Source organism: Alligator sinensis, unplaced genomic scaffold, assembly GCF_000455745.1.
Source record: "Alligator sinensis unplaced genomic scaffold, ASM45574v1 scaffold541_1, whole genome shotgun sequence".
Lineage (NCBI taxonomy): Eukaryota > Metazoa > Chordata > Crocodylia > Alligatoridae > Alligator > Alligator sinensis.
The window spans coordinates 466612-481073 of NW_005842602.1; the positions used below are offsets into that span (position 1 = coordinate 466612).

At 40.6% G+C, this 14462-nt stretch overlaps 1 protein-coding gene across 5 annotated transcripts in view; it reads right to left on the reverse strand.

Annotated features, from left to right (window-relative positions):
* The window catches only part of MSH3 (mutS homolog 3), a 224735-nt gene that overhangs the window by 123885 nt on the left and 86388 nt on the right, over positions 1-14462 (reverse strand). For all 5 annotated transcript variants that reach the window (XR_003096101.1, XR_003096102.1, XM_025214756.1 and 2 more), the window contains 2 exons: positions 14311-14395; positions 12744-12853 (listed from right to left, as the gene is read on the reverse strand). Coding sequence is in view for 3 of the 5 variants with exons in the window: in XM_025214756.1 (XP_025070541.1) it covers positions 12744-12853; positions 14311-14395 (195 nt within the window). In the remaining 2 variants the exon portion in view is untranslated. The remainder of the gene's footprint in view (positions 1-12743; positions 12854-14310; positions 14396-14462) is intronic.

Below are 14462 nucleotides of genomic sequence, written 5' to 3' on the forward strand. Positions count from 1 at the left end.
GCATGTCACCCCCTCATTCTCTGGCTGACAGAAGGATAGCATCAGCAGCCATAACTTCTTCCTACCCAGCAATTAGTGTCCCTATGCTTCGATTGAAGCACAGAAAACAGCTTCCCTACTTAACATGCGTACCCCTGCTTTGGAGGAATGTTTTTTGGGAAAAGGTGCATGTAAACATGGTAAGTTCTGGCATTTGGTGTTACCACTATTGGTAAACAATCTACCAGGTGAGTCCCAAATACCAGATAACATTCTAGGGTGTGGGGATTCCCACAGCAGGAGTCCAAAGTGCAAGCAGTAGCTTGCAGCAGCAAATTTGGCCACCCCTGCACTAGTGTTTCACTAGGAAACAGACCAACTTGAGCCAGACCTTTAGGAGATGCATGTGAAGTCAGGCAAGTGGCATCCCATATATACTCCAGGGACTGCTTATGCATCTTGCATTGAAGAATTCCTAAACAAAATATGCAAACAGGAATGTGGTTCCTGACACTCCCATCAAATCTGATGTCTGGATTACAGTGCAGTATAGAGTGGGCAAAGAGGGATGAGCAGTTCCTTGAGTATCACTATTTTTTTCTGTCATGGATATTTTGGGCTGCCTGCATGGAGAGTTTGGTGAACTTGCCTGTTTGTTAGGATGGGTATCTGTAGGATTTATTGGAAGAAGCTCATATGATCTAGAGTGGCCCCTGAGTTCCATAATGAGTGGATTATTTTGTTGGTTTATTTACTGAAGACTGCCAACTCCTTGAATGAAAGGTCTCACATATGGTGTCCTACATTTCCCTCAGTATCTTAGCCACTGTTCCTTCGTTGCTTTCACTTCTCGAGAACCAAAAACGGGCTTGGTATCTGCAGCTTTGGTAGTGCTGCAACTGGGGAGCCTGATTCTTCTCTTTTACTTACAAAAGGGGGAGCCTACTGCAGGATCCATATAAGAATCCATACAGCCAGAAATTTATGACAAGTATATTGTCTTGGTTGTGGTTGGTGGACCAAACGCCAATCTGTTCTCCTTTATGGTGGTATACTATAAGAGGAATCTCCAGGATCAGCTCTAATGGAGAATCACCTTTTCACCACACCAGGGACAAGACATTCTGGAGACAGCAGTATTCCTTGAACAGTGGTGCAAAGCAGTAATCCTTGCTCTGGCTCTAGAGCCCAGTGTTGAGGATGTCTCAGGGGAAATGTGAAGATTCTGTGAGGACATGTGTTGGCTCTGACCATCTGTTCAGTGCATCATGAGGATGTGTCATAGATTTCATAGACATCAGGGCTGGAAGGGACCTTGGAAGATCATCGAGTCCAGCCCCCTGCCCAAAGGGCAGGAAGTCAGCTGGGGTCATAGGATCCCAGCAAGATAAGCATCCAGTTTCATCTTGAAGGTGTTCAATGAAGGCGCTTGAACCACCTCCGGTGGCAGGCTGTTCCAGACCTTGGGGGCTCAGACAGTAAAGAAGTTCTTCCTTATGTCCAGCCTGAAACGATCTTGAAGTAGTTTGTGACCATTCGACCTCGTCATCCCTTGGGGCGCTCTGGTGAACAAACGTTCCCCCAGATGCTGGTGGTCACCCCTGATAAACTTGTAGGTGGCCATCAGATCACCCCTGAGCCTGCGCTTTTTCAGGCTAAAGAGCCCCAGGGCTCTCAGCCTGTCATCCTAGGGTCTGTTTCCCTGACCTCTGATCATGTGCGTGGCTCTTCTCTGGACTCTCTCAAGCTTCTCCACATCCTTTTTGAATTGTGGAGCCCAAAACTGGACACAGTACTCCAGCTGCGGCCTCACTAAGGCCGAGTACAGGGGGAGAATGATGTCCCGGGATTTGCTTGAGAAGCATCTATGGATGCAAGCCAGAGTTTTGGTCGCTTTACTAGCTGCCACATCGCATTGCAGGCTCATGTTCATCTTGTGGTCAATGATGACCCCCAAGTCTCTTTCTTCCATAGTGCTAGCCAACATAGCACTGCCGAGCCTATAAGGATGCTGCGGGTTTTTTTTCCCAAGGTGGAGAACCTTGCATTTATCGGCGTTGAACACCATCAGATTCAGTGTCATGTCAGTGCCTGTTTATTCAGCACCATCACTCTTGGCAGAGGGACTCAAGTATACTATCCCTGAAGGAGCCACAGTTGTTCTCATCTCTAAGAGACACTGCCTCTGTGTTTAGAGTCATGCCTAGTTTCTGCTCAATCTTTCCTTTCTTCCTTAATCTTGCATGAAGGATACTGGTGCTGGTTTCAATGGCCAAGAGCAGCAACACTCAGTGTTGGAGAGTAAGTGCTGAGATGAATTCCAAGAGCCCCAGCACAAAGGTTAATGGTATTGATTTGGTCAGCATCAGTTTCAGTGTCATTCTTTTTTCCTGCCTGTCTTTTGCTGTTAGGTCTCAGGAGCACGGTGCCTGGAGAGGCACTCACTGTGGATGAACTTTTAGGCTTCTGGGATGAGAGTTGGAGGTGGCATGCATCAAGTGCTTGAGTAAAGGAAATTTTGGGCATACATCCATCTGCAAGGCCTTGATGAGAAATATTTATAGTGAGCACTGGTAATTTGGAATGAGTCCAATGCAGTTTGGGCAAAACTTATTTCCTGAAGGTCTGTCATAAGGGAGCTGATATGAAGCACTTCATCTCTGTGTACAGCGTGTTATCTCTTTCCATCTTGGCGGGAGATGTCTAAGTTAAGAAATTCATGAATACAAGGAGAGTGAACAAGGGTTTTTTCACAATAGTCTAGAAGACTTTGAAATTCAGAGAAAAATAGGAAGTTGGATACTTATCAAGGTCAAGCATCATGAGGGAATGGAAAGATGACCACTGAAATGCCACACTTTAGGACTACATAGAGAAGCATGAGAAAGGACATGGAACATGGGGAGCCTGAACTCATAATTGCTTTTAGAAAAAAAAAAAAAAAAAAAAGATCACAACAGGCAAAAACACCCATACTGACAAATATGCAAAGAAGAGCTCTCACTTATCTTTAAGGAAAGCTTATTCCATACAAAATCATGAAGCAGCCACAAATAACCCTTTGACCATCTATGCATTCACTGCTTGTTGTGACCCACTAGTCTATAGACTCACCAGTAAGTCATTCACGCACCCATCACACAAGAGACTCAAACATCCTCAGGTTAACCCATCTTCAAAAGCAAGAAACTCCCTCCCTGCATCCCTCATAACATTATAGACTAGAGACCCTAATTTATGTTATCCGTGTCTCCAATATAAACTGAAAGATACACTACAATTATCCTCATCACTCTTATCAATATTGATTAGAGTTAGACTATATTTGGACAGTGGGCCCCTTAAAAGACTTTGTCTCCATTATACCCTCTGTGGTCATAGACACTTAATTATTCCCTCATCCTAAAAGGAAGCTTTATTTCTGATTTCCCGCTACAAAAAAAAAGGAAATATAGTGTCTTCCCCTCCCCCCCATGCCCTGCCAAACACCATGAGACTCAGCTTCATTCTGTCAAGTCTTCAGTTTCCTCAGCTGGATTATTGTATCATAAAATGGACATGGCCTCTTAATTGTAGGCACAGCACCAGCTCCACTGACATTGTGACATTGTAGCAACTGCTTAAAAACCTTAGAAGCCATTTTTAGGGCAGAATTGCCATCTCTGGGTATAGCTGACAGACAGCCACATACTTAATGTATAATGGGCTGGTTAATAAAGATTATATAGCCACACACCCAATCATTGGAATCCACATGATATATTCAAGGTGGCATATTTAAACAACTTTGCATATCAACTTGTGTGGTCTTAAAACTACAGCATGAAGATGGAGAAGGAAACTTAAGTGTTAATAACAGTGATAAAATAACTGAATAGATTGCATTTACTTGTTTGTTATTAATTTCTAACAGGCTGTTAACTTAATCTATAGGACAAATTTCAATTTCACGTTAATGAAGGGGAAAAAAAACAGCAAAGGGTAACCTAAAACTGATAACTAAGGATTTACTGAACTAAAATTATTGCTACCGCTTAGACTCATTCCTCTGGACCCCTCACCACCACCACACCCTTTGCTGCTGCCACAGTAACCATTGCAGCAGTCCTCATGTCTCAGGCTGGATCTGACCCACAAGAAGTCCTGCAGTGCTGATTCAGCCTGGGGCTCCAGGTGAGTTTGAGATCCCTGGTACAGCCTTTCAAATAAAAGGCACTTAGCTGTATAAAGCTCTGGTTTTGAAGTCCTACAAATGCTCTCTGCATGAAAGATTCTTTGGCTACAAGAAGTACACTTAATTATGAATATAAGCAACTCAAAACAAAATCATCAGTATTTTTATTGTAGGAATATATTTTAGAGCTACGTGTGAGCAAGAGTATTAGATTTTGAAACTAACTGTCATGTCATTTAAATCATGTATTATAATCTGCTCTGGTAACCAAAAACATAGAATGATATGTAAAATAGATGAAGATATTCAAAACATCCCTCCCTTTAAAGGTTAATCTGCACTTTAATCATCCTCACATATGGCTATGTTACTGTAGCTCCAATAATCTACCAGAAAATAAGCATCCATACTGTTTGTCTGCTGTAATCCTCCAAATAAGAACGAGTCAGGAGAACATCCAATATCAAATGACCTATTTTTCACCTCTATACAAAAATGCATTGTAAAGTCCTCTAAAAAATACAGAACATAAATTCCATGAATGTTTATCTTCTGCTTGTGTGTGAAATAAGATTTTAAATGGATAATTATGAATTTCATATGATTTTAAACTTAAATGTTAAATATTAATGTATACACTTTTTATGCTTTTTAAAGAACCAACTATAACTACAGTAGAACTGTTGGATATGAAACTGTCTTGAAATAAGTTTGTTTCAAGATTAATAGAATACTGATCATAGTCCCTACCTTTTAATCCTCATATAAATTTGGATAAGCATTCCATCATTAAAAAACAAAACAACATTTGTAGATATTTTACAAATACAACCATCACTCAATGCAGTAAAATTATCCTCTATTTTAGAAGAGACTTATTTAGGTTTTTTATTCAGCTGCAATCCCATTCTGTTATTTTCAGTCACTACAAGTATGCTGGCAATTTAAATTCTTATCTAATTTTTCAGCTGAACTTTTCTTAATCAACAGTAATGGAAAGAGTTCATTGTCTAAATGAAGGTGACGTGATTTATGACCAAATTCTCTGAAGTGCAGTGAATTTTATACAATTCTGAAATAATTCTGTAACCTGTTTAATCATGACCAAAATCTTAACCACTGATTTTAGAGAGCTCTGTATTATTAAAAGGACTATGTAAAATTAAATCCTGATATATATTTTTATAGTATAAAAAAGAATGTGTAAATGATTCAGTAAACTAAAGATTCAAAAGAACAAAAAAAGCTTTTGTGATTTTGTACCAAAAATCTAACTGAGTTGTCTACACTTAAAGGCAGCAAACAGGCATATATGCTACACTAAATTAAGCTACTAAACATAATAAATTATGTCTCGTCAGTCAACTTAAAATTGGTCATCTTATTTCTATTTTTAGATATATAAATAAAAACTAAAATATTACTTTTAATAGTGGATGATGCCATTTATTAGTATTTTAATTTATTTTTGAAGCATAACAGGGATTTGACTGAATAAAAAAAAACCCAGTAACTAATCTGTGCAACTTTATTTCAGGTAAAATTTTATATCACATGAATTTAGAAGTTAAATTATTTCTGATAAAAACAGCCTTCTGCTAAATTTTTTATTCACGTTAAATACCAAAAAAGTGGACTTTTTCTGCGTCAGAATAGAAAACAACAGATTTCTTGAACTGGATGCACTTTACAAAAGCTACTTAAACGCAAAACTCAACCAGCCAATTAATAAAATTTAATGAAAAAGATTAAAATTTTAAATTACAGTACATCAACCACTGCTCCCCATAGATTATATCATCTGTGACAAGATTAGCAACTCTAACCATTAAGCAACCTCCAACCCCTAAACAATGGTGCCTGACAATTTAAATGAATAGTTAGAAGCAAACTGCAAAACAAAAGTTCAGAACAGAACTTTCCTTTGGTGCATTATTATATACAGCATTAAAAGGCTTCAACGTTTGGGGGGGCTGGAGGTTAATACTGATAATAGCAGGGAAATTGGCTCACCTAGCTTCTTTATTCTACATGTGTTTTGCCAGCATTGTTGGTTTTGTTTCTTCTTTAATATACCAATGTAAGGTTTCATTCTTCTTTATCAGGAGCCAGGGCAGAGGCTAGCTAAATTGCCACCAGCTAGCCCTAGTTACCTGAGTTGATCTGGTTGCCAGTGGCCTAACTACCCTTACCTGGTCCCAGTGCCAGCTCGGCATGGCTGCCTGCTTTTAAATTGCAGCTCTTTCAGTGCCCAACAGGATATTCAGCAAGACAGATACTTCCCAGTCTAGCCCTGGGTTTCTGGCTCCCTGTTGTCTCTGGCCTGTTTGTCTTTGGGTCCTGCTTCCTGATGTCATCCTGTTTCCTCTGTGCCTTGCCTAATTCCAGACTCTAGCCTGCATACCTGTGCTTCCAGACTGCCTTGACAGCTCCCCTGATCTACTGGTGTTCTGAATGCCTTGCTGGCTCCCTTGACCCCCATCTCCTACGCTCTGACAGCCGGTTCTTGGTTTGTCTTAACTAGGCAATCACCCATGTTCCGGTCCTGTATAGCTGCCTGCTCCGGACCCTCTGGCTAGTAACACTCATCTGGATCCCTGATCATCATTACACTGTAACTGCTGTGTAGTCTCAGTGTAACTATACTGTAGTTTTTACTATACCTGTAATTATCATTAAAAAAACAAATGGTTAACCCTATGAATGAATGAATGATTACTACCTCTTCGCTTTTATACCGTATGCAAAATGTTTTAAGAACCTTATAGAATTATATCTATACTGTAATTCCTGAATCAAGTTATGTAGTGAGAATTCTGATCATATGCATTAGTAACAATGTTAATATTATGAATTAGAGCCAAAGGATATACCATAACAATATATCTGCTGTTCCATTATAGTATAACCTAGTACTAAAATTTCTCTCTTTTTCCCTGATTCTCTTCACCTGTTCTTTCATTCACATAAAGATAAACAAGTCTCTCTCTTTTGCATGTACCCTAAATATCTAAAACTTGTAAAATAATGAAACAGAATGCTCCTAAATGGATATAAAATAATTACTAGTAATATGTAAGTATTATGAATTCCTATCTCTACATCTGTTAAAAGAATATAGGCATATTTTTACTCTAAACCACTAACTACTTACAGCTATTATGAAAACACAGTATTTTTGAATGGATCTGAAATGATTACTAGTAATATGAACTTTTATGAATTCCCATCTCCACATCTGTTAAAAGAATGTATAAAACATTCAAACAGTGATCAAGCACTTTTGTTTATATTCAAACCAAACAAACATATTTCAGCCACTTGAGCCAAAAAAAGGAATTGTTAGTTACTTGAATGAACAACTGATTACTGCATTTATATAGAGCTAGAGACAGTGTACAATGGGACCAAAACACAGCTAGCAAACTAAATGAACAAATGTTACAATGGTGCAATCATTTTCTCTACTAAAACAAATTTAAGATTTCATGCACATGTTATAACCTACTTTATGCATTTTACACTAACATTGATGCTACACAATATTTTGCTCTTTAAATCCTGGCAGGATGCATGGTTGTATTTTAAAATCACCCTTATAAAATGAGGATGTCATCTAGCTTTGAACAGTGATAATTTCAGGGGTATGCAGATTGCTTCTGAATTAAGGTGTGTCCTCAGTGTCTCTCAGGTAACCTGTTATGTTGCCAGCTGATCTCAGCAAAGAGACACAGAAGCAGCGATGAAGTTAACCATGGAAGACTTTCCATTCTATCATCAAATTAGACTACCAAGTTACACTTACCTCCTAACTTACCCAATACTTCTCAAAGTCAACATCTTGGGACAAATTATAATGTGGAAGAGCAGACAGAAGTGGATTTTGATTAAACCATTTTGGAATTGGGGGATCTTTGAACATGGTGAGATTTTCTTTCTAGGATTTTATTTATTTATTTCCTTATTATATCCTAGGGGTGTCAGACAGCCTGTGGGCCAGAACAAGCCCACAGGCAAGATCCAGCCCACAAAGCTTCTCTATACAGTCTGCCAAGCTACCAACAGGCACCAGGCTTGGCCTAGAACAGAACTAGGGGCCTTTGGCCCTGCTGGCCTTGGCCATCAGTGGTGAGCGTGGCTTGCTACCACTATACTTAGAATCATTTCTCTGGACCCCTCACAGACATCAGACCCCTTGCTCCCACCATCACTCCCAGACCCCTCACCACTGCCACAATAACCGCTGCAGCAGTCCTCATGTCTCAGGCTAGATCCAACCCACCAGACGACCAGCAGTGTGGATCCAGCCTGGCACCCTGGTGAGTTCAAGACCCCTGGTACAGCCTTTCAAATAAAAGGCACTTACCTGTATAAAGTTTTGATTTTACAGTCCTTCAAATTCTGGGCCTTGGCAATATCAGTACACAGGCTGCATCTCCTATCAGCTTGATTACTACTACCCACAGGATTCAGGATAGTTCTAGTGTCTACACAACACTTTATGACAACTGTGATGGTGCAACCCATTCTAATGGCACATTTATGGAAGTCCAATATCCGATCATTTACAAATTCCATCCACCTAGTTATGCCAGCTTTCTTTAGGAAGTGTACAAGCTTATTAAAAACTACAGTTAATCATGATTCAGAAAATAACAGACAGTGGTTGGGGCACTGAACCTATACCTTGTGCCTGGTTCCTCCAATGCTATTTCAGGTGCCTGTTTGATAACTTAGCCCTGATTTTAAAAGATGTTAATAGCTTTAACTGTGTTAACTATGAAACCGTGCCTCCTTGTGAAAAAATTCTGCATTCATGTGTGCAGATCCTGGTCAATGCCATATTTCAAAGGAGTAAGGTTGCAATACCAGATACCATTGTGTCAGTCTGGGGTTGGATTCTCACACTGCTTTCAACCACATCAAAGGGGCATCATTGGTCAAGGGTAAAGAGGGCTCTGAAGATCCAATACCAGAAGTCTTCAGTTGTCCACTTTATTACAAGGAACTGCTCAGCCACAAAATAGTTTTGCTCTCTGGGAAGAAAATTCTGGTTTAAGTATAGGATTGGGTGTTCTCCATCCTTAAAGTTCTGAAAGAAAACTCCCGAAGGCCTTGCTGAGGCACCCATCTGTAAAAATGAACCTGTCATCCAACTCCGGACTGTGTAGCACTGAGGCAGTACATAGCATCTATTTAATTTCTCTAAATGCCCACACACGCTAGAGATCACTGCACAGAATGGGGTGTTATATTGTGCAGTTTGTCTGTTAGTGGGGCAGTTATTGATAAAAATGTGAGATAAAGCGCTGCTAAAAAAGTCCTGTGTTGCTGTGCCCACTTTCTCTCCATGGAGATCAAATTCCAGTATCCGGTGTAGGAACTCTACCCAAAAGCCTTGCAGCCATACAAGGTCCTTCCTGTTTGGGGTTCAGACTTTGCTGAGTCAGGCCTTCTGTTCCAGCAGGGTATTTTTCTACAGTCCAATTCAGTGTCTAGGAAGTTCTCAACTAGGTGATGGCTCCATAACTGGACTTCCTTAAGGGGGCCAACTCTCCTTTCTTAGGGGGACAGATTGCTCTGTATAGTATACTTAAGTATGGGTTTTTTGCAGGAGTTACCAAAACAAAATTTCCATGGTTAGATTTATAAGAAATTATTACTGTCATTTTAGTCCCCCTTGACTAACAAAATTCATTACTCTCTTGGTGCACTCTTTTTTTTAAAGTATTTGTGAACAGCTAAATTTCTTCCCTTAGTACTGAGAAAATACGGACATTAAGAACACCTTTGAAACGCCTTCAGAATGCTTAGTTTTCGGACCCCATATCACTGTTGATCTAATTAACAGGTTAAGTTTGTCTCAATAAACCCTACCCAGACACATTCCAACTTTTAGTACAGTGGTTCTCAATTTTTTTAGAATCAAGGCACCCCTCAGAAAATGACAGCTCTAAGTTTTCACTCATTTTTTCATTATGGAAAAATAATAGAACACTTTTTCTGTTGCAATGAGCTCAGAAAGACTACAACAGGTCAGATTTGTTTTTAACGTGCTGGATTCTCATTTGAAATCTTTGGGCTTACCTTAAAAATCATGTTTGTATACCTAGCAGTGCCAACACTGCATGGCATCCTGTGGCATCCTTGAAAGGACCTCAAGACACCACAGGGTACTGCAGCACATTCATTGAGAATTATTGTCTTAGTGAAATGAGATTCATTTAGTAGCATGTTTTGAAGCTACAAATTTTTTGATCGTTCCAACTAAGTCTGAACCACAGCTACAGGAAATACACATTCACACTTTTCAATATATAATACAACATAATTACTGATTGCACCCAACCGATTAAGGAAGGGAAAAAAAATATTTGCACAGAAAACTGCATTTCAAGAGAAGAGACAAAGATTATAATGTCTTTCCTGCAATCAGCTTTGTACGTTACTTTAAATAATAATGTACAGTGTCTAATGCACTTTAAGTACACAAAATTATGAAAATGTCAAGAATGGAGAAATATACCAAAATAACACAGACATACTGAGTCACTCCACTTCGAAAGAGAACTGTGCTTTAACTGGTCCAGATACAAGTCTTATTTCTACTCAGAGGTGAAAACCCTCTGCCAATTTCTTTCTAGTGGCCGAAATACAAGTGAAGAGGAGTGGAGACCAGGACTACAGAAGGTTCTGGCAGGAGCCTAGATGTATGAAAACCAACATCACCACCTGAAGCAGCTCTAAGTTCCTAACAGTAGAATTCCCCTGCTTTTTATGTTCTCAGCACTTATAGGTTGGTAGTGGATTGTGTTTCTCCCACTGGTCTTCCCACTATTAAATCATTTTGTAAAGGAGGAGTGATTCTTTCCCTTCCCACTTTGCAATCCTTAGGATCTTGCTGTGGTAAGCCTGTGCTCCAGCACCCTCTACTGATAACATTATCAATAAATTCCCGGAAGTCCTCATATGGCTACAAAGAAATGCAAATATAGAACAGAAACAATACTACTGCTAATAAAGAGGCCAAGAAATTCTATTCTTTTTTTTTAATAAAAGGAAAAAAAACACAGTAAATCTGACAGAAATAGGATACTGTGATTGAACTATAGGTTCACTTACTTAAAGTTTCACCTATTTAGAAAAGGACATTCCAGGTGATCTTGGGAAACAGAAACTAGTTAGTGTTACTTTGCTAATAGAAAAATGGGATAAACTAAAACAAGTTAGAAAATACATTTAAAAAATAACAACATACAGCCTTACTAGTTTGGCTTCTGTAAAGAAATACACAATCTTTTTTAATATACAATGGCAAAAAATAGACAAATGAAAACTAGGATATGAATTTCATTTTTAAAAAGCCCTCTACAAAGTCCCTTACAAAAAAACTAATAAGGAAATTAAGTAGGCATGGGCTGATAGTTAAAGTGCTATAATGAGAACCTGGTTGAGACAGAAACACAAATGAAGGTCAATTATCAAAATATAAGAAAAAATTATTAGTAGGGTTTCCCAACATTCAATTCAAGAAGCGTTAGTATACCTTTTACTTAGAGGTGCACTGATACATCGGTCCAATATCAGGTCAGCGCCGATATAAAGAAAATTGACTATATCGAAAAATCGGCCTGATTTGGCCCATAATTTGGCCGATAAATGCCTGTGCCTATGCACAGCCGCAGCACAGCACAAAGGCAGCAAGGAGCACAGCCTGGCAGCTTGGACAGCTGCGTACAGCTGGTAAGTCCACAGTGGTGAAAAGGGAAAGGGGAGGGGTGAAGGGGGCAGATCAATGTCTCCCACAGTGAGGGAACAGTGGGGCTGGGGCAGGCGCTGCCCAGCCAGGGCAGGGCAGGCGCAGGACAGAGTCGCGCCTCGTTTGGGGGGCACAGGGAGGGGGGGCAGTGACTCCTACCACTGCCTGCTTCTGGTCCGGAAGCAATTTGTATGGCAGCTTGTTTGCTTGTCCAGCAGCTTCTGCCACTGCTACTGCTGCTCGTCTAGGAGGGCATGGGGGGGGGGGGGGGGGGGGTCCACCCCGCACAGATTCAGGGACACGGGCCCACCTCCCCGCATCCCCCGTGCCCTCCTGGATGAGCAGCAGCAGAAGCCGCTGGACAAGCAGACGAGCCACTCCTCAACCACCAGCACACAGCAGTGGGAGCTGCCCCCCGACCCTTCCCTGCACCTGCCAGATGAGCCATAGCTCTGTCCCATGCCTGCCCCACCCCGGCTGGGCAGCACCTACCCCAGCCCCAGCCCCACTGCTCCCTCACCGCAGGGGCATTGATCTGCCCCCCACCTCCACACCCATTCCCTCCCCCCTCTTCTTTCACCACAACAGACTTATCAGCTGCATGCAGCTGTATTGCAAATCAGATCGGTATCAGCCAATATGCCTCCTTTAAAATTGGCCATCGGTGTCGGCCCCCAAAATCTCTATTGGCACACACCTACTTTTACTACTTCATTATTTCTTAAGCTTGCTATGGAGCTTAGAACTCATAGGAAAAAATAATAAACTCAGCTTAACAAGTATTATGATTCATAAAGCCCAAATTAATGTTAAGGTAAAGAGTTATTTCACCTGGATTTCATGAGAGGTTGTGTCACCCATTTCTTTAATTTCCGACGTCCAAAGCAAGTTTTGGTATGATCCAAGACCCAAAATAAACTGCCTTTTGTTTTCAGGTCAGTCTAAGGTAAAAATAAGAAGACTGGTTCTATTAACTGAATAACTATATAAACATCTAAAAAAACTAGTATTATTCTAAACCATTGAGTTTAACGTTAATATTGGAATTAAGCCTACTCTTCTGTTTTACCCATTTGTATATAACACTTTACATGCAACACACATGGAAAAAAGAAGTTAGCCATGTTAGTCTAAAATCAGACAGAAGGTATAGAAGGGTGACACTTTGGAGAACAATTCATTCAGGGAAGCATGAGCTTTCATAAACAATGGCCTAAGTTCATAGCATCTGAGCATTATGCCTCTGAATTAATTTTTCTTTAAGGTTCCACCCTCCCCTGCTTTCTCTGCATGAAGCATACATGAAAGTCTGCAGAGGCAGGTGTCCATAAGATATGTATTTTTTCCTTTTTTTACCTTATTAAAACAAACTTTTTCACATGTTAGCCTTTCAAAATGTTTGGGATAAACTCATTAAATGAGCACATTAAATGAAGTGAATGTGCATGAGTCAGCAGTACAAAAGGTACTTGTATTTACAGGACTTGTATCTAAACCCTACAGATATTTTTGAACATAGAATCATAGAAAGTTAGGGTTGGAAGGGACCTCAGGCAGTCATCTAGTCCAAGCTCCTGCTCAAAGCAGGACCATCCTCAACTAGACCATCCCATCCAGGTCTTGAAAACCCCCAAGGACGGGGGGGAGGGGGGGGTCCCTACCACCTCTGGGTAACCTGTTCCAGTGTTTTACTACCCTCCTAGTGAGAAAATTCTTCCTAATATCGAACCTAAGATTCTCTTGCTGCATCTTGAGACCATTGCTCCTTGTTCTGTCATCTGCCACCACTGAGAATAGTCTAGCTTCATCCTCTTTCAAACCTCCCATCAAGTAGTTGAAGGCTACTATTAAATCCCCTCTCAGTCTCTTCTTCTCTAGACTAAATAAGCCCAGTTCACCCAGTCTTTTCTCATAAGTCATGTCCTCCAGCCCCCTCACCATTTTTGTTGCCCTCTGCGGGACTCTCTCCAATTTGCCCACATCCTTTGTGTAGTGGGGGACCCAAAACTGAACACAGTACTCCAGATGTGGCCTGAATAGAGGGGATCACTTCCCTTGACCTACTGGCAACACACCTACCAATGCAGCCCAGAATGCCGTTAGCCTTCTTGGCAACCAGGGCACACTGTTTGCTCATATACAGTTTATTGTCCAGTGCAACCCCTGGGTTCTTTTTTGCAGAGCTGCTGCCTAGTCAGTCATCCCCCAGCCTGTACTGGTGCATGGGACTTTGCACTTGTCCTTGTTGAACCTCATGGGCTTCTTTTTTGGCCCAATTCTCCAATTTGTCTAGGTCACTCTGAATCCTAGCCCTACTCGCCAGCATATCTACTATTCCCCTCAGCTTGGTGTCATCTGCAAACATCTCAACCTTTAACATCAATTATATTTTTCTTACCTGATTCTGTAAAATTTCCAGATTTTTCAGTGTTGTTGCATTAAGTTTCATGTATTCAGCTTCACTTGACAGCTGTTTAAAATTACTGGGGAAAAAATTCAGATGTTATAATATTTACTCAAATACTCTCCCCCCTCCTCATCCCCAAAATG